Genomic DNA, 19,373 nt, shown 5'->3' on the forward strand with positions numbered 1-19,373 from the left:
TTTAAATAAATAATATTTAAAATTTTATCTCTATATAATTATTATATTAATTTCATTTTAAAATTTTAAATTTTTGAATAATTATATTTACCTATTATATATTTTATTCTTATTTTTCAGTATTATTTTTATTTATAAATAAACATAATTTCTGAAAAGAAAATAAATTTCTCAATAGATCCGAGTTTTAAAACTTCAAATGATAACAGTCCTTCAGTCCCCCTAACGTCATAAGATGAATTTGTTGGAAATGAAAATCTCAAAGTTAAAAACGGGAGATGAATAAATGACGTAATTATGACAACAGCCAAACATTGATGATCATCGAGGATAAGAACAAAATACAGAGCTTACAGGCTACAAAATATAATATATATATATATATAAAATAATGAATGTGAACTTATTCTACTTTTGGAATGGATATTATCGCTATTTTGATTTATTATAAATTCTTACAAAAATGGGACTGTGAGTTTATGAATCATAACTACACTTGGATATACTATTCAAAGTTTAAAAAAGAAAATGTGAAATTTATAAGCCTGCAAACCCAAGAAAGAACCCAGTTGAAATCCAAGGAAAGCTATGTGGTATTTGGTATGGATGAGTCTCTCCAGCCTCTCTTTACGACAAAGCTTTTCACCTCTAGCCCTAACTACCCCCTTTTTCCAACCTCAAGAACAAAAAAGTTTCAGTTCCAATGTAAACTTACTGTGCCTGGAAGAATCTGCTCAAGGATTTTTCCACAATCTTAGATATGCAGCAAGAATTATGTTAGGGGAAAATTTGTTGAGTGTCGGTCAGCCAGTCTCTTGAGTTTCCATTGGAATCCATTCTAGGTAGCCTGGAAAAATTCCAAGCCCTTCAATATAATCATTTTGTTTCTTGTGTGTGAAGACGAAAAAGATCAGAATGTATTGAGAATTAGTCCTCTTCCTCTACAATCAAGGTGAAAGAGAAAGGTCTAAACTTGTAGCCATCGCCATGGTAGAACTTATTCTGAAATTCCATCCAATGAAGACGCAAGGCATGCAGGAAAGCACTTAGAGTCTCCATTATGAGCAGTACAAAAGCAGTTGCAAAAGCAAAAACTGTTAACCCTATTAATCGGATGAAGATGTTGTCGTACCTGTAATGATATTACCATTTGTATCACTATCATTAGCAGAGACACGAGTTAAAGCATTGGGGATGGGGGAGCTATATTTAGAAGAAATCCAAAAATTCTGTCAAATTTGCATATGTGCAATTAGAGGATGATGAAAACCCTCTTAATACAAGGTAACCTCCACAGAATTTAGAATTTATCATTTCAATTCCATATAAGATTCCTTAGGTGATCTATTTTTGTCCTCACTATTAAATGAGTTCAATGCATGAATTTGCAAATAAATTTCATAAAATTTCTGAATTTAGGTCTCTTATTTTGCTCCTAGAGTTTCAAGGTTCAAGCCTCATCTCAGGTTATATAATTTGCCTAAAAAATTACGTGTGCCCAAAAGAAATGAATGGCTAGAGGGTGTATGCATTGATCATGTGAATAGATGTGAAAGCTAAGAGTTAGAGATACAGATTCATCATATGCATGCACCAAGCCTGAGTATTATAAGACAGGGAACTCCTTAGTAAGGATGAACCCACAGTTACATTTCCCCGAATGATTATGCTGACATGCGGTAATGCATGAGATAATTGAAAGATGCTGAATGGTAAAGTTTCTGCACCCTCTTTAAGAGAGTGGATTATGAAATTGAGAACTGAGCGAGATTTATTCTCCTACAGAGCTCTTAGCTCACACCTTTTGCATCTGAGATATATAACTCAGGCATTGGCTTAGATGACAGTTAGGTAGCGAAGCAATATGCGACAAGGATAAGAAACATTTTCAGGCTAATGACCACGCTCCTTAGAAAGATAATTGATGACAAGAGTTAAGAAAAATGAAACGCAGGAGAAGAGTGCTGCAGTTTATAACAAAGAATAACCAAGATACAAAAGACACAAAAGTAATATTATGATGTAGTGAATATAATGTTACTCACCCCCAGGCAAGAAGAAGAATTTTCTCATAGAAAACGGTTGACAGTTCAGAGTGTGCCAAGCTGTAATTGCAATGACAATTATCCACCAAAAAGATATAAGTACAAAAGAGAAATCACTCACAAATTGACACTAAATTGTACATATGTATGTAGGGTGAAGAAATATCAGTTCTCTACCTCAAAGCCCAAAGCCGAAGGTATGATGCTGTGTTTGAGACAGCCCCTAGAATAAATTCTATGGAGTGTATCATTTGATGCACAAAAACCTCAGTAAAGTTGAACTCCTCGTGACGTTGCCGTGCTGAGTCTGGTTCTGCATCAAGATCTATCTCGGAAGTGCCAAGTATCCCATAACTACGACCTTGAAATCTCTAGAAACATACCACCAACAAAAAATTAGTCAAGCCTCAGAATTGTTAACTTCTGTTTTTAATCAACGGAAAAAATATAAAAGAAACTTTTAGAGTAAACTTAAATTTCATTATAGGTGCCCAAAAATCTTAATCAGGAAGCCAAATGCAGCTGAAGTAACACATACCTCTAAATGAAGCTTTTTCAAGATAAAAGGCTTTGGAAATAGCATCCATGGAACTGCAATTAGAGCCAAAAGCAACAAAATGATCTGCAAAAGCCAAACATTGACTGACCACAATGAAGACTAAAAACAAAACAATGGGGTTTATGTGTTAGCAGCAACATATAGAATAAAGAGAAAATCATGCCTGAAGTGGCCGCTGACCCCAAAACAACTGATTCTCACCAAGATTCTCGGTAGGGCTCAAAAACATGTAAATCATCACATGGTAAAGGTCTGCCTGAGAACCAGTGCACCACTTAATGATAATGAGAAGCGAAAGATACCCGAAAAGACTGTTAAGGAAGATCATCTGTGGCACAAACTGATACCTAGAAATATCCATGAAGTGAGTTCCAGTTTTATCTAGTAAAATCAACTCTTAATGTAACATGACTACCCCTAGGGTCACAAAGTGAATGTTCAGTAGAAAGGAGATAAGAAATACCTTATATCCAGTGAGCTACCAAAAAAGTGTGCATTGAAATAACTTAACACAATTCCTAAATTCATCTGGGCCACACCCAACAATATAGACATCTTCATCTTAAGAGAGTTCAAGAAAGGCAATTCAGAACGACTCCCACGCCAACTAGGATCCACACCAAATGGGTATGGATCTCGGTATTTGACTAGACCAGCCAAATGTGCATCACTGATCAAAGAAGAAAAAATAGAAGATAATCAGAAAGAAACACAACTGAATCTTTGAAGGAATAGCAAAATCCAATGTTGCACTCACTATCAACTTTGAAAACAAAAGAAAGAAAAGGAAGAGTAATATAAAATAGTTCAAGAGATATGTAACAAGTGTTGAAGATGAAAGTTCAATCAGATCCAGCTAGTGTAGTAGGATGACTTATTAATTGAATCAACAGGAAGTATTATTAAAGCTAGTACTTAATCTAGGGCATCCAATTCCTCATCTTGACATGTAATTAAGCTCCACAACGGACCACATAGCAACAAGGTAGTAGATTCTAGCTTAGAACATAGGCTGCATTTTGTTGAAAAAATTGTTTTGAGTTTTTATTTTCTAAGTTCATATATGTTATACACAAAAGCTTGTGTAGTCACTGAAAACGAAATCAATGTTTGGTAAAATAATTGTAAAAATATGATGTTGGTTTAAGAGACAAAAAACAAAAAGTTCTTTTCAAAGATCATACCATATTTTTCACTATCATTCTTCAAACCCCTTTTCACTTTCAACAGCTATACATTTTTGGTGTATAAATATACATGATTTTAGAAAATTAAAAACCTTAAGTCAGTGCTTTAATTTCCCTTCTGTGGAGAATAACTATCTAAAGAGTGGCAAACCTGGCAAACCAACTTGAGATGATAGAAAAATTACTTTAGCAAAACATCAAATCAATTGAGAAGTCACCATTGTCTGAAAGTACAATCGCATTAAAGTAGAGATCACAATGGCATAAACTAACATAATTAATTTACTGTGAGTAATAAAAAGTTCTGTTAGTTCTGGAGAAAAAAGAAAAAGAGAAAGGAAATAGACATCAAGCAATTCAATACAACTAAGAGGTTTGACTAAACTTACTTTTTAGCCAAAAACAGCTTATAAACTTTGCGAAGTAGCTTTAAATTTTCTATGCATTTGATAAATAAATAAGAGCTTATAAGTTAGCTTATAAGATCTTTCAACAGGACTTCTAGAAAATTATTGGGGTATTGGCCAACTAAAAGGACAAAATAATCCTAACATTTTTAAAGATATATCCATATAGAGTACATCCTCGTCTTCTTTTCAAGAGCCTCTTTGTTATTTAGACAAAATTAATCTTATAAGTCATATTTTACTGATAGGTAAATAAATTAATACAATTTATTGTTTGTGCTACAACAGTCTCCAACAATTTATTTGGAAAAAATAAAATTTGTATCAATTTATATACTGTTAAAGAGATTATGAGCTTTATAATTTATAAGCTCTTAAAAATGAGGTGAGTCAAACACCCTCTAATTTACAGAAATTGCACATCAAGCAAAGAATATGAAATAATCAGCTTCCTCTTATTCAACAAACAAATCTATTATAATGCTATCAAAAGGTACATCGAACTAGGATTTTCCAAACATTGAGATACATGATATTTCAGGAATATGCAAAAAGCATCAACACCAAGGTAAATTGACACATACCTGCAACTAATATCTCGGCACTTGTAAGCAGATCCACCAAAAATGTGAAAAGGAATAGAGAAGAATTCATTGTAGATAAGCCCACAGTAAATTGAGAAAAGTGCCATCAGGAGGAGTAAATATCGCCCCCCAAATAACATCTCCATAAAGCTTCCTAGTTTCTGACCGGGATCAAACATGCACATCCAAACCAATGACAAGAAAAGTCATAACAATAATATAAAAAAGCAGCAAATTTTAAAGAACAAAGTTGATCTCTTTCCAAACATCTAAAAACTCATCAAATTCTCATCCATCTTTAAAGGTCGGCTAACCCAGTTGAACCACTCTTCTAGCATAGAATTTACCAATATCTTGTACAATGGGTAAATGGTATCACATTTTCATTAATAGTTTTACAGAAAAATAAGTTTACAAATAAAATTCATATAGAAATCCTTATGAAGTTATTGAGTGAAATGCGATACCATTTCTATGTACCTATATAAGAAATAATTTATTGTTCCTGTAATGACATTTCTCATATAAAGGCTCACTTTCCGTCTTTGAAAATAATGCTTAGAATATTTCACAGTTTAGTTTGTTATTCCTCTGCTAAACTTTTTCCAGAAACTTCCTCATTTTTTCAGATAAAACAACAGAGGATAAAAGATCCTCCTAAAATAAGAAAAAGAAAGCAAAAATCAATAGAGAGCCGAAACAGCCAAAGAGATATTCTTATAATTGATCATGAACCTCAAAGTTCTTTTTTGTTTCAATGGAAAAAGAAGTATTACCAGATAGAGAGAAAAAGAACTCAACAAGGAGGACTAGCTGCCCATCAAAACAAGACAAAAGAAACCAAAAGGAGAAAGAGGCTAAGCAAAACAACATAAACTCAAGCAAGAATAGCCATCCAATTTGTACATGGAATGGAGAAAGACAAATCCAACATAAAAGTAATCCTACCAACAAAAGCAGAGGAGGTAGGGTACAGTCTGCAGAGAGCCTTGCATTTACTCATCCCTAAGTTTCATAATATAATAATTTCATCTTCAGTGCAGTTATTATGACCACAGCAGACAGGCAAACCAAAAAATCATGAGACAAGAAAGTTGCACAAGCAGAATTAAGCAGAACTAATTATAAAGCAGGACAGTCGTGGAAAGGTAATAACCCAAAGGTAATGAAGCGTATAACACAAGAAGCTCACATTTTGAATATGGTCAAGAAGAACCAGAATTTATTCAGGGGTTTTTTTCTAAAAGTTTCCCAGATACTAAAGTTGGGTTATAACTGAAGGCCCTTGAGTGCCTATAACTTCTTCGGAGCATCTGCAAGGAAGTGCCCATTTTCTTAGGTTGTCTGTTTATGCTCCTCCTAACACATTTTTCTCTGATGGTTAAGGAGATATCATTGATCTTCAGGAGCTCCCTTTTATTCATTTTTCTTTCAAGAAAGAAAATCCAATTCCACCAAGAAAAATTACCACTATTTGCTTAAAATTATGTGAGAAGTTGATAGTTCTTATAGTCATGCTACGGCAAGTACATAACAACTTCAGTTTCTTGTGAAAATGGAAGAAGAAAAAACCTAATATAAGTAGCCAGCTGCATTTCTATTGATTAGGAACATCTTGTGGCAAACTCTTTACCTGTGTACTAAGCTTACTTTCACGAGCTATAAGGATTAATGCTCCTAACAACAAGCATATTCCATGGCCCCAATCACCGAACATCACCGCGAAAAGAAAAGGAAATGTGACAATAGTGTAAACTGCAGGGTTTGCCTCTTGATATCTAGCAACACTGCCGAGAAAATGTGTTAGACTCCAATCAGAATTATAGTTGCAAAACAAAATGGCATAGCTCATCAGATAAAACTGAGCATACAGGAAAGTAAATCAATATAATAAACAAAATATATATATATATATCAAGAATCTGTGTCTAATACATTTTAATAACGGAACACATTGCTGCCTGATATCTAACAATAAGTTCAACTAGGCTAAGGAACAGGCATTCCCCCCCAACCCAAAGGAAAAAAAAAAGGCACATGTATTGACATATTTTTGCATATATGACATTGTGAGTGAAATGATTTGCCATGTCCATTACATAAATGATTGAACCATAAAATGAGCCACAAAAGAAAAATATATTAGAAAAAGTTTTAGTCCACAAAGCTGAAGAGCTTGTAAGAATTATCATTTGAGCTGACATCATATTATGAATTAACTTTGAAGTAACAAGAAGAAACATCCCAATCAAAATTCAGGAGCAAATTAATAGAGAAATAGGACAGACCCATATGCATCAACAATTTCTTGAAATGCGTTTGTGAATCGATTTGTCTTGAAATATGTAGGAGGTGATTCCAGTGCATCCATCACATGAAATATTATGCCCACTTGTGAATTGCTATCAAAAGTTGCACGTTGCAGAGCCTCCTGTATCTGTTAAAAAATTGTTACACTTTGCTTTTTGAGAGAATTAATTTCTAACTGCTTAAGGATAAAAATAAGAAAGTAGTAATAAGTGAAAAACATCTATATCAGAGTATAAACAAAAGGCATTATTGCTCACCTGAGTTTTTGCAAATATTGGACACCATCCTTCTCCAACAAGACACTTTTTAGTAACATCAAAATTCAGCATATTCAATGTATCATAGACAGCCTTCTCCCTCCGCACCTGCAGTCAACACGATGCACTGATATACTGTCCATTTTACTTGCACGACAATTCAATTAAGTTCAATAAGCCATAATTTGTGCCCAAGCAAATGCACCAATAGAAAGACAACTACAAAAATAAATAATCAACACATAAAACATAACAATAAACAAGTTGCTAGATCACCATGTTCATCCATTTTGTTAGGCGGTACCCAATGGTAGTAAGAGCTTTATCTCGGTGGCGAATTCCAGCATCCAAAGTGGCTTCTAATTCAGAAAGTCGAGATGCAACCTACAAGCAAAAACCATCAGCTGGAAAGTTACAGAACATTCAATTTAAGTACGACATTAAATGACCGCAGTAAAATGTAAATATAGTAGAAAAATGGAGTTACATTCACTAACAATATCTTAAGTCATACTCCCAAAGAAAAAAAAAACCGCAACCAATGCATTAAAAAAAATTTTGAATTCTCATAAGCATACTTCTCTGCTTATCTGCCTCTGCTTGGTTACGTCTTCTGGTACTGGATAGCAATTTGCTCCAAATGCTTCACAAATTTTCAGTATCTTCGTTCTTGCCTGCTCCCCAGAGAAAAAAACTACAAAAACAGTTTTCTCTACCTGCAAGTATAAATTTAGTCATTATACTCATTCCAGAGGATCCAAATCAAATAGGTGTTTCTCAAAGAAATATAATAAACTTAGCGGGTATAATGCAGAAGGATGGGATAGCATCTTCATAAAAAAATTAATGAACATAGAACTTCATAAAAGTATCAATCATGATGAGAAAGAAAGAAAACCATTTCTGCTGATACAGGATCCACGATTTCTTCATCTGCAGGTGCCTGGTTGAAAAGCATATTTCCCCTTGTAGCACGGAACAGCATCCTCTCAAATCTAAGAGCTTTGGATTTGCAAATAATTCCACTAATAAATCTTACTCCTGATTGATCTGAAGGTCCATGCCTCATTTCCTGTAAAGTGGATCATCTATAATAAATGAAATTGTCGTTATGGGTTTTGCACAAGGAAATAACTAATAGTTCACAAAACATGATAAACAATCACCTGATCAAGTAAAGAACCTGTCTCAATATAGTCATTGTTTGAGTACACATTCTCATTTAGTTCTGTCTCTTCTCCAACTGAGCGATTGTCACTTGATAAAAGAAACCCACCAGCCTGAAATTGCCCCCGAAAGTACACATGTAAGAGAAAGCTTAGAAAAATATAGTTGAACTAAATATCAAATCCATGTAGAAAAACTTTGAAATTAAATATCAAATCCATACCATGGAATAGGATTTAGCCATGAAAACGATAATCAGTAAAGGAGAAACAGAGCCTCAAGCATTGTCTTGAGAAACCATTCTAAAAGCTATTCAAGATTAGGAAGAACATCTTGACAATAAATTTTTTGAGGGAAATACAACATACACAGGGATACAACAAGAAAACATGCCAAGTATAAATATATCTTCTTGTATGGCTGGACAATTTGTTATTAACAAGAGAAATATAGAATCAATTGACAGGCTACAACCACAATAGAGAGCATATGCAGTACTAAGGCCTCTCAGTAAAATTGTAAAAGTAAAAAAAAAATTATTTAGAAGAATAGGCTAAGAGTTGATAACATGGAAGTAAATCATAGGGAAAACTCAGTGGTGCATTAATAGAATTCAGAGCAGCCCAACTGAAAGGAAAGGGCACAGAGATTTACCTTTTGCAATACTATCTTGAACTCCAGGAGCTCATTATACGTTTGTCGAAGTTTGTCACTGTTAGAGTTCATTTCAATTAGCTCGTGTTCATGTTCAGCAAGTTGTACCTACAAAAGGAGAAATACACCATATACAGCACATTTATAAGTTTCCAAAATAGAGGGGTTTTTATATCGTCTTTTACACAATGAACAATATATGGACATGTTATTGCAGGCACCATAGAAAGAACAGCATTTATTAAACCGTAGGAAAGCAGACCTCCAATTCCTCCAACTCAATATCTGGTTCCAGAGTAGGATGTGCAAAAGAGAGTAGACCAGCTTTAGCAATTTGCTCTTTGAAAAATTGCATCTTCCTTGACATCTCTCCACATCTTTTTACCTTCAAAACCCCCACAAAACATTTAAACAACCATTGAAAATTTTAATGAAAACTTAATGTAACATCGGTCTTAACCATGACAAAGTAAAAATAGAAATAAAATTTTGAAATTATGTGATCATAACAAAATTAGACTTAAGTCACAAGAAAGACCAATTTGTTATCTGATAACAGCAAGGATAAGCATATACAAGGACCTACCGATGCCATAAAACTAAAATTTATTTCAAAGTTTTAATGTAATATGACTAACTAATAAGGCTGACTTGTTACCTGGTTAGCAAATGTTCGCTGGAAAGGGCTTTTATCAGCATTTAACTGCCAAGAAAGAAAAAGATAACATATATCATCCATAATTTCAGAAATCTTACAACCATTTAATTACAATAGAGTATAATTGCAGAATGAGAAGAGCCAAGGGGGAGGGAAAATCTTTGCCTTTGGTATCAAGACAGTACATCCAAACTTAAAAAAATGAAGGGCAAGAGCTACCAACATGGCTACACACCATGGTGTTACAAAATGTTCAGTTTGCATCATAACTGTCGCTCTTTGAGCAAGCTCATCACTACCACCCAATAAAATGTGAGTAGTCTAATTAATCCTCCAAACAAAACCAATTCTATGTGCTACACATTCTTGATGTAACCAATTCCATACAGAATACAGGAGGCTGCCAATATATATTACTAATGGATCCTAGTAAACAAAAAATTTCCTAATTGAATGCATCCTTGGGAGCGGAGGAGAAGGTTTCCCCACTAGACACTGAGACATGCTTAACGTCTTGTTTATCTCGACGAAATGGGCGGAATATTCACAATGTTCAGTATCTTATCGATGGCTTCCCTTGCATTACCGGACATGAGTGGGTTTGTTGCAGAATTGATAGTCTTTTTTGGAATAATTACCAGTCAGAAATATTTTTTAATGGCACCAACACCCACATGCCAAAATAAGGGAAAATAGAAAAATGAAAAGAGACAGAGGGGCAGGTGACAAAGGTTCTACTTATGTTGCCAACCCATTTTGGAATTAAGGTTGATAGAACGGTTTGTTAGTCACCTTTTCTTGTCAAGCTAAAATTTAGAACAAAACAAAACCTTCTGGCAATATTAGGGAACCATAAGAATAAAAATCTTTCAAGGCTCTGGAGATGATCACAGGCAGAGAATGGTGTCCCTATTCCTTAGCAAATTAGAACATTTTCTTTTCATCCAAAAGAAATCCTCAAAGTTATGGCTAACTTGTTTTCACTAGAAGGACCAGAACACTGGCAGTTGAATGGTAGAGATTCAATAATAGAACTTATAAACTGAATTAATTACAAGGATTAAGAAATCCTTACAACAACTATAATCATCTTTTCTGAGAGAAAAAGAGAACAGAAAATTCAGTAACAGGGCAGCAAGTGACCCTTATAACAAATTACAGGTGGTCCCTAGCCAACATATCTATGCATTTTACAAGATCAGCTTCATGGCCTTCATCAACAATAGGAAACCTCTATGAAAAAGATGTAGGATTCTAAATAAATCATCCCAATACCCAGAAAGGGTTGTAGAGTCTTCTAGAGAATTATGATAATATATGCTATTTTGAGGTACCTTATGACATGAATGACGCAATATATGCAAAGAAAATCATTAAATGTTACTCATAGCGAGCAATTTAAAGGCCCAATAGAACATCAGAATGCAACTATTTAGAAGAAAGGTAACTGCTCATCTGAAACAAACTCACAAACCTTAAACCAAAAATTTCTTGACAGGCCATCAAAGCACATTCTTAGTGACTAAATTATGAATCAATGGCACAATACAGCTACCGGAATTTGTATAAGTAGCCAAATAGGGCAAGGCATAAAGCTGAAGGCCGAAGTTAACTAGTATTTGGTTAACTAATAAGTATGAATCCAACCCAAATTTACTCGACTTAAGTGAAGATGCAATCATAATGATTATGAAAAAGTTGATCTATCCTCAAGAGCGGTTATATGACTAAATCTGTAAAATAAAATCTCCATAACAATCTTCCTCGGGATTCAAATAAATTCTTAATGAAATTGGCACAAAAGTTGGAACCAAATACTCCTTCCTCGTCAGGAATTCCCACCTCTGAGGAACAAAATTGGATCGGGTGTCCAAAATATCTCAAGAAAAAAAGAAACAAAAAAAGTCAGCATCTATGGATGCCAATATAACTCAAGCATAGATTGGAAACTGAGATCCAGAATCCTCCCAAAATTCAAACACCTAAAGTGCACCGAATTGTTTATGAGTTCACTATTCCATCAAGCTACATATAATCTGCTCAACACCCTAAAGTAACTAAATAAATGTACCGAAAACAATTCAAATCCTTTCTCATTTTACTAACCGTTAAACTAAAAGCTTTCCTTCAATCGGAACTAACGCCGCGTGTTATCTTGATCAAACATATAATTGGTATTTGCCTCTCGGTATGTTATCCCATTTTCCTCCATTCCCCGGGAAAAAATAACAAAATCTAAAAATACCACAGCAAAACATAGTCAGATCTAAGTTGACACGAACTTACATCACGAAACTGAAGGAGACCGAGTTCTCCGAGGTAGGAGAGGGCTCGGTGAGCGGATTCGACTGGAATGATGAGCTGAACAAAAGTCATCTTCTCGGACCGCATCAGATCCATTGGCGGCAAGTTATCTATGAACCGCTCCATACTTTCAACTTTCTTCCACCTAAAAACTTACGAGGACCAAACCGAAAACCAACCAGAGCGTCCTCGTCGTCGTTTCTGCTGTTCGTCTTGGATCTGTATGGTTTTCTAGATCTGCCGGTGTCAGTTCCAATCTCTCTCTTCTACGTTGAGTGAGTGAGTGCGTCTGGTCGTGCGTTACTTTTCCAGTTTTCACATCGCAACTGCCATGAATCGAGAATTTCGCATCTTTCTCAATTGTTTTATACCAGCAAAATTGCAAACGTAAACATACTGTTTTTCCATTTTCGTTTTTTTTATATTTTTAATTATAATTTCTCAATTTAATATTTTTATACTGGTAATTTTTTTGTTTATGACTTCAAGCGGGAGCTAACTGTGGTCAAAGTCAACCATAGCGTACAATCCCAGATTCCAAACGCACCCATTACTGAAAATTTGAGTTTTCGCAAATTAAAATGCATACCACGTTTACCCAATATACATTAATGAAATTAGGATAATTACATTAAATTAATTAATTATTTTTTAATAAATAAATAAATTAATTAATTATAATGAATTAAAAAAATAATATATTGATATTTTAAAATAATAAATATATATTAATTAAAAATAAATACATATAATAAATTTCATTCTACATATAGTATATAGTCATAGTCATGTACTTTTAATTTATGAGCTTTAAAAACACTGAACTTATCATATAGTTTTCATATTCTTCATGTCACTTTAAATGAGACATTTATTTATTTATAATATAATAATCAGTATTTTTTAAAATATTTTGTCAAAATTCCTAATGTCTCTTTTAAAAAATATATATATCATTATTTAATTAAATTAAAAATTATTTCGTAGTTCATAAATTTATAAATTTATTTTTAAATACAATTTTTAAATATATTAGCAAAAATAAAAATAAAAATATAATTTTTAATAAATATATCTTAATTTAATGATATAAAAATAACCTAAAAATAATATTTTCATATTATGACTATATATTAAAAAACATTAATAATTATTATATGTTTGTTTTAATCTATATTCTTGTCATATATTTAAAATATATAGTTGTTATTAGTAATTTTATTAAGATTAATATTTGCTTGTTATAATTTTTTGACCATAAGAATAATAAACTAGTTTGATTGTATAATTTTAAATTATAAATTTATTTAATTATAACGTAATAAATAATTTGTAAATTAAAAAAAATGTCTTTAATTATTAATAAATTGAATATATTAATGTTATGGGATTATCTTGGCGCATTAAGGAGATAATGACATTTACCTGATTTTTCTTTTAAAATAAAACTACAAGGGAAAAGGTAATGTATTATTTATAATGTAATACATATAAAAAGTCATGTATGATTTATAATACATATAAATAACAATATATATAGGTACATCATATAAAATTATATATTTAATTTATTTGTATATATCATAGTTCATTAAATGAATTATAATTTAATGGTAACAATATGATTTAATATATTAATAAATTAAATAATTAATATGTTGAAGTAAATATTATAAATCGTTAATTTATAATATATTTATAAAAAGATAAATTTTATAATTTATTTATGATTATTAAATAAAATATAATAATCATTTTATTATATTAATTTTATAACTAATTTTATTAGATTTTCTTAGTTATAATTTTATTATTTTATTATTTTTTATTTTACTCAGGCATTCTATTTATTTAAAATTTTAATTAAATTAATTTTTAATATAATTCAAAATTATGAAACACAAATAGTTAAAAACCTGACACCGTGAGGGCCCAATAAGAGTTAATGGGCATTGTTCGGTTTAGCATAAAGAATCCATTCTTGTCGGCCGCGAATCTTCTTTTTCATTTATCAAATCCTCCATGGGACAACTTGCGGAGGTCGCTGGTTAATCAGTTTTCATCGGTAAGTTCAATTTTCTTTTAATTTTACTCATATTTTCTCAAATATTCACCTCTGTTATTCTCTGCTTTTAAGATCTCTCAGTACTCCGAAGACTCTGTAAGGAATCCTCAAATGAATAAATATTTATTGTCATGTGTGGTGTAACAAAACTTGGCTAACTTTGCTTCTTGCAAATAATGGTTTACTTCTGAATATATATGGTTCACCGTATGGATTTTGATGTTAATTTGAAAAAATGACTGTTTTTGCTAACCAAGGCAGAATTTGACGAAGAGACTTTCTACTCAGAACGAGTTCTATGTATTCAGGCATTAATCTAGGGTTTTTTGGTTTGAGATAGATTCATCAGCTTCCAGAATCGGTATTTTTTTTTTTTTGAGTATTTTTTGTAGTTTTTCATGAATTTTAGATGGACCAGTAGACCCGAAAATACAACATCTTTTAGATTCTTTTTAACTGTAGCATGTACTAATATATGTTTCTTTTTCTCTTCGGAACTGCTAAGTGCTATTTTTATGTACTCAAATTAGGGTTGAAATGTGAGAAAGACACACTGAATTTTCTACTATTTTCATAGTAAATTCGGATTCTATTTCCAGAGTTGGCCACACATATCAAACTAGTTAAATAGAGCTAGAGTTCAGATACGAGAGAAACATATTGAATTTTCTACTATTTTTGTTGTGAAGTTGGATTCTATTTGTAGAGTGGTGACGAACTCGGTAAATGTATTGTGTTGTCTGTTTTTCTGTGTGGCTTTCAAATGGACTTTGTTTCTAATATTATTTCTCTAAGGAGTTTATGGTGATATGGTATTGGGATGGAAAAGCTCTGATGGCAATTTACCGGGTCAATTGGATCATTGGTTTATGTGGAAGGCAAGAATCTGAATGTATATTCTAATCTCAATAGAACTGGGTTTGTTTCGTGAGCGAATTGTTCCAAAATATTTTTTGGATTAAAACATTTAGCATCTAGCTGCCTAGATTATAGCTTCTAGTCTAATTTTGTGCACCAAATCTGGTCCTTACTATGGTAAACGAACATAATGCTCCTGAAGCATTCTAGTTTTGTGAATGAAGTGATACTTGGCATTCTACTTTTGTGAATGAAGTGATCCTTGGCATTCGAGTCTTGTGAATGAAGTGATACTTGGCCATATATAGTTACAGATCAGGTCAAAATTTTTAGATGAAAATGTTAATATCCTTTGAGGATCATTAATTTGCTAATCATGAGAGCATTAGCTATTTTCTGTTGTGGTGAGCATGTTTTATTATCATGTATATGGGGAATCACTTTTGTTTTTAGGACATTGTCATATTTGTGTTTATCCTTCAAACTATGTGTTTAAGTGGCTCACTGATGAAATGTAATATCTTTTTTTTTCCCAAGGAATAATTTGATTGCAATTTCAGGATACTGTAGTATACTGTATGCCCGTTTATCTGAAGCATGTCTTCTCCTTGGCAACATAATTAAATAATCCATATGTGAACTACATGAACACAAACGGAGGCAGGAAATTAGGAAGGTCAGATCTTATTCAATATGTTGGACTGCCTGCAGTACACTTGTGAGTTCAAAGGAAGCGTTGAGCTCTCTGCGTGAAGAAAATCTTAATAAGGTTGTTATTTACATGAAGAGAATTTGTGACTGTCATTTCTAGAATGGTTTTTTAAGAGTTGGGATTCCCAGGAAGGTTTTGTTGAAGCTAGTTACAGGCAAATGGAAGTTTAGTTTGCTTCCTAATTTTTTTGGAGGAATCAATGTCCTCAGAAACTGGGTACCCAATGATCCTCTCCTGTAACCCCTCTAATTCTTGATTTGATCCTAAATAATTGGTAACTATCAAAAGGATCTGATCAAGTTAGCGACCAGCTTCTGCTTCACAGTTCTCTATCACACCGAAAGTGTCTTACCTTATAGGCTGTACCTTATAGCAGCTAGAAATGATTGCTTTATAATAGCATGCATTGTCAATTTCTGCTGTGTGATAAGATAATGCAACTTTTCTCATAAAGTCCCCTCCTTCTAGATGCATGTTCCCTCACAAACTCCCATATTTAGCCCTAATGTCATGAGTAAATGCATTGAAAAGCTTTTGAACTGTACAATCGTGCTCTCAGGAAGGCATAAAAAATTTCTAGTATAAGGTCTTGCATGAGGGAGGATGTTTTATGCCTTGGAAAATCAGATGCTATTTATGAAAAAAAAAAAAAAAAAAACAGATTTATTGGAACCATATAAACGCAAGATATTGTTGATTGGTGGATATTGGGTTTTTGTTTTAAGTGCAGGTGGTTTACTCCAGGTCACTAAACAGTTTATTTTATGATTTGTATTGCAAAACGTATTGAAACAATATTATCTACTTATTGGGGGAGAACAGACTGAAGGAGATAAAGAAAGAAACCGTTGGAAAAATTCAATTCTATCAATGAAAAATCTGCCCTTGAAAAATATCAATAAATTTGAAAAGGCAGTAGGAATTATGCTTGTCAAAATGTATGGTATGCTGAACCTAGATGGTCATGTTTGATACCTTTTATCATTTCTTTGCCGCATTCATTATTATCTTATAGGAATTACATTATCTTTGGTGTAAATCTATTTATTCTCATTTAGTTCCTATGTTTTAATTATTTAATGTGTAAAAATTAATAATAATTTATATATTGATGCATCATTGAATTAATTTTTCTTCATATTTTTAATTCTACAATGATGGATTTATATTTCTACCTGTCAAGAAAGGAATCATAAAAATATCTAACTTGAATTGGAACTGGAATTGACTTGGAACTAAATACTATTTTCATATATTCCATTTTTTTGCTGTATGCATATTCTTGTTCTACATCAGAAAACTTGAAACAAACTTATTCTTAGATTCTATTGCATTAGCTATATGATATTTGGTGTTTATTAAGTTTTTGGAATTTTAATCGCGACCACTGGACTTAGTTGGCTCCAAATTTATCTGATCAGGAACTACTATTGGTATCTCCAGCATGGGAAAATCTCTATCTGATGAGAAGATCCTTAGCTACAATGATGTGGTGCTTAGGAGATCAGACTTGGATATTCTCAGTGGTCCTTTTTTCCTGAATGATCGAGTCATTGAGTTCTATTTCAGTTACCTATCGACAATCCATCAATCACATGAAATACTCCTTGTTCCACCTTCCATTGCTTTCTGGATAACAAATTGCCCAGATCCTGAAAATCTTAAAGATTTCCTGGCACCCCTTAACTTGCCAGGTAGAAAGGTGGTGATCTTTCCTGTTAACAACAATGATGATGTGAGTGTCGCTGAAGGTGGAAGCCACTGGAGCTTGCTTGCATACGAGAGAAGTGCTAATGTATTCATTCATCATGATAGCAATGGAGGAATGAACAAAAGACATGCAATGCAGCTTTATAACACTGTTGCTATATATATGGGTGATCCAAGCTCGGCATCAAACTCCAAGTATGTTGAATGCGCAAGCTCGCCACAGCAAGTGAATGGCTATGATTGCGGTGTGTATGTTACGGCCATTGCAAAAGTTATATGCAACTGGTATAAAACGAAAGAATTTACGGATGGCTTATGGATTTCTGTTGCGGAGGAGCAGGTCAACCCATCTGCTGTTTCTCAGATGAGAAAGGAGATTCTGGAGATGATTAAAGGACTTATGGCTAAAAAATGAAAGCTGCCGAAAATAAGAGGTGAGACATGAGAAAATATCAATGTTCTTTAAAAATTTGAAACCGAACTGAAGCTTGATGTCGAAGATGCTGGACAATAAGAGGTAATTCTTTTGAACAATGGCCGTTGATGGCTAAGGTCTAGTTAGAAAAGTGGTATAGATGTTTGGTAACCAAGACATGTATTAGATGTTTAAAATGAAAACAAGATTTGAAAAATGATGGTAGAGAAAATAACTTTGAGTTTAGGATTATCTTTTTATTCTTTTCTAATTAATGTTATGTTTTTACTCTCAATTTTTCTAACGTTCTACATATTTTTAACAATTGTGTATTATTTTTGTTTACAAAAATAAATGAATGTAAAAAAAACAAAAACTCTTTGACATTTCTCTACAACTGAGCTTTGTATCTCACTAGAGCCTATTTACAGACGTCGACTTGTTCTCGTCCGTTTTTGGCTCACTTAATAGCTCTGCTCATTCTCTGGAGAAAAAAGGTCAGTGAGGAACTTACTCTTGGTAGAATCATTAAATCTTGTAGGTTTATTGGCAAGAAATGGATGATTTCGAATAGGAATTGGATTGAATTATAACGAGTTGGTTTGTAGCAAAGAAGGAAATGAAATAATTGATATAATATTTTTTTAGTAAATATATACATTCACAAAAATCGTAACGCAGTAAAAATAACTTCCTGATGATAATGTATATAGAAGTACAGTTCGATTTAAATTTATAAATTTTTATAAAAAAAATAACGAATCAACTATTGATAATATAATATTTTCTTTTACATATGTCTAGAAATACGATTCAATTTAAATTCATGTTTTTTTTTTATATAGAGAAGAATGCATCGATTATTAATGTAGTTTTTTTTTTTTTTAAAATATGTTAGTTGTATTAAAAGTACAGATACAAGCCCTGCTGGATCTGAGAATTAACTAATTGTGATTGTGATAAATTTACACAGCAAAGATTTGTGAATTGATTAATATATATTCTCTTATGGAATATTAAAAGTTTATGTGGGGGTATGGTGCCAAGAAGGCGTCACCAGGAAGCCTATTTACACAGTGAGGAAGAAGCAACAAACTGCTGTAAAACTACACTTGAAGAGTTTTAAGCTTTAGTTATTTTGTTGTCTCAAAAAATGATTATAATTATCAAGTAAACAACGCTTTTCTAAATAATAATTATAAAGCTAATAAAGCTAAAATAATAGTTACTGGTAATAATATCTATTGTTATTGTATTTGGTTGAACAGAATCACAACTGTAACAAAATAATATGTAATTATAGGATTCGTGAACTGGAATAGTGAGAGATAATTATATATTCAAGAATTTCATTTTTCACCTTCTCGTCAATCATAACATCGAGTTTTATTAAAAAAAACATTTAACAGCTTTTTTTTATGTATGTTTCTAATTTCAACTGTAATATACCTTTTCCTCTACATATACTTTGTGTTTCTTTC

The 19,373-nt window shown here is 32.5% G+C and overlaps 2 protein-coding genes across 13 annotated transcripts; one reads left to right on the top strand and one right to left on the bottom strand.

The window, feature by feature from the left end:
• Positions 1-403: 403 nt before the first annotated feature.
• Positions 404-12,530, bottom strand: VHA-A1 (vacuolar proton ATPase A1). The gene is made up of 18 exons (XM_088214408.1): positions 12,115-12,530; positions 9,829-9,873; positions 9,433-9,555; positions 9,171-9,278; positions 8,516-8,629; positions 8,248-8,421; positions 7,928-8,065; positions 7,626-7,733; positions 7,350-7,457; positions 7,071-7,219; positions 6,416-6,569; positions 4,783-4,943; positions 3,068-3,274; positions 2,768-2,951; positions 2,584-2,667; positions 2,223-2,416; positions 2,046-2,105; positions 404-1,132 (listed from the first exon to the last, which is right to left on the bottom strand). The coding sequence occupies exons 1-18, from the start codon at positions 12,256-12,258 to the stop codon at positions 928-930; spliced, it is 2,460 nt and encodes an 819-aa protein (XP_088070534.1). The 5' UTR covers positions 12,259-12,530; the 3' UTR covers positions 404-927.
• A 1,537-nt stretch (positions 12,531-14,067) lies between these two features.
• On the top strand, positions 14,068-19,251 carry LOC110824626 (Cysteine proteinases superfamily protein). Of its 12 annotated transcripts, none has more exons than XR_015817375.1 (4): positions 14,085-14,197; positions 17,189-17,994; positions 18,324-18,389; positions 18,791-19,251. XR_015817375.1 is itself a non-coding variant. In XM_088214409.1 (3 exons), exon 3 carries the CDS (start codon positions 17,212-17,214, stop codon positions 17,890-17,892), a length of 681 nt encoding a protein of 226 aa, XP_088070535.1. In that variant the 5' UTR covers positions 14,068-14,197; positions 15,616-15,824; positions 17,189-17,211; the 3' UTR covers positions 17,893-18,187. The 12 variants fall into 12 exon arrangements, 5 of the variants coding, with proteins under 5 accessions (XP_088070535.1, XP_088070539.1, XP_088070536.1 ...); XR_015817376.1 differs by having other exon boundaries at positions 18,866-19,251; XR_015817377.1 differs by having other exon boundaries at positions 18,916-19,251.
• Positions 19,252-19,373: the final 122 nt, after the last annotated feature.

Source organism: Carica papaya, chromosome 2 (genome assembly GCF_054855325.1).
Source record: "Carica papaya isolate Zhongbai chromosome 2, ASM5485532v1, whole genome shotgun sequence".
Classification (NCBI taxonomy): domain Eukaryota; kingdom Viridiplantae; phylum Streptophyta; class Magnoliopsida; order Brassicales; family Caricaceae; genus Carica; species Carica papaya.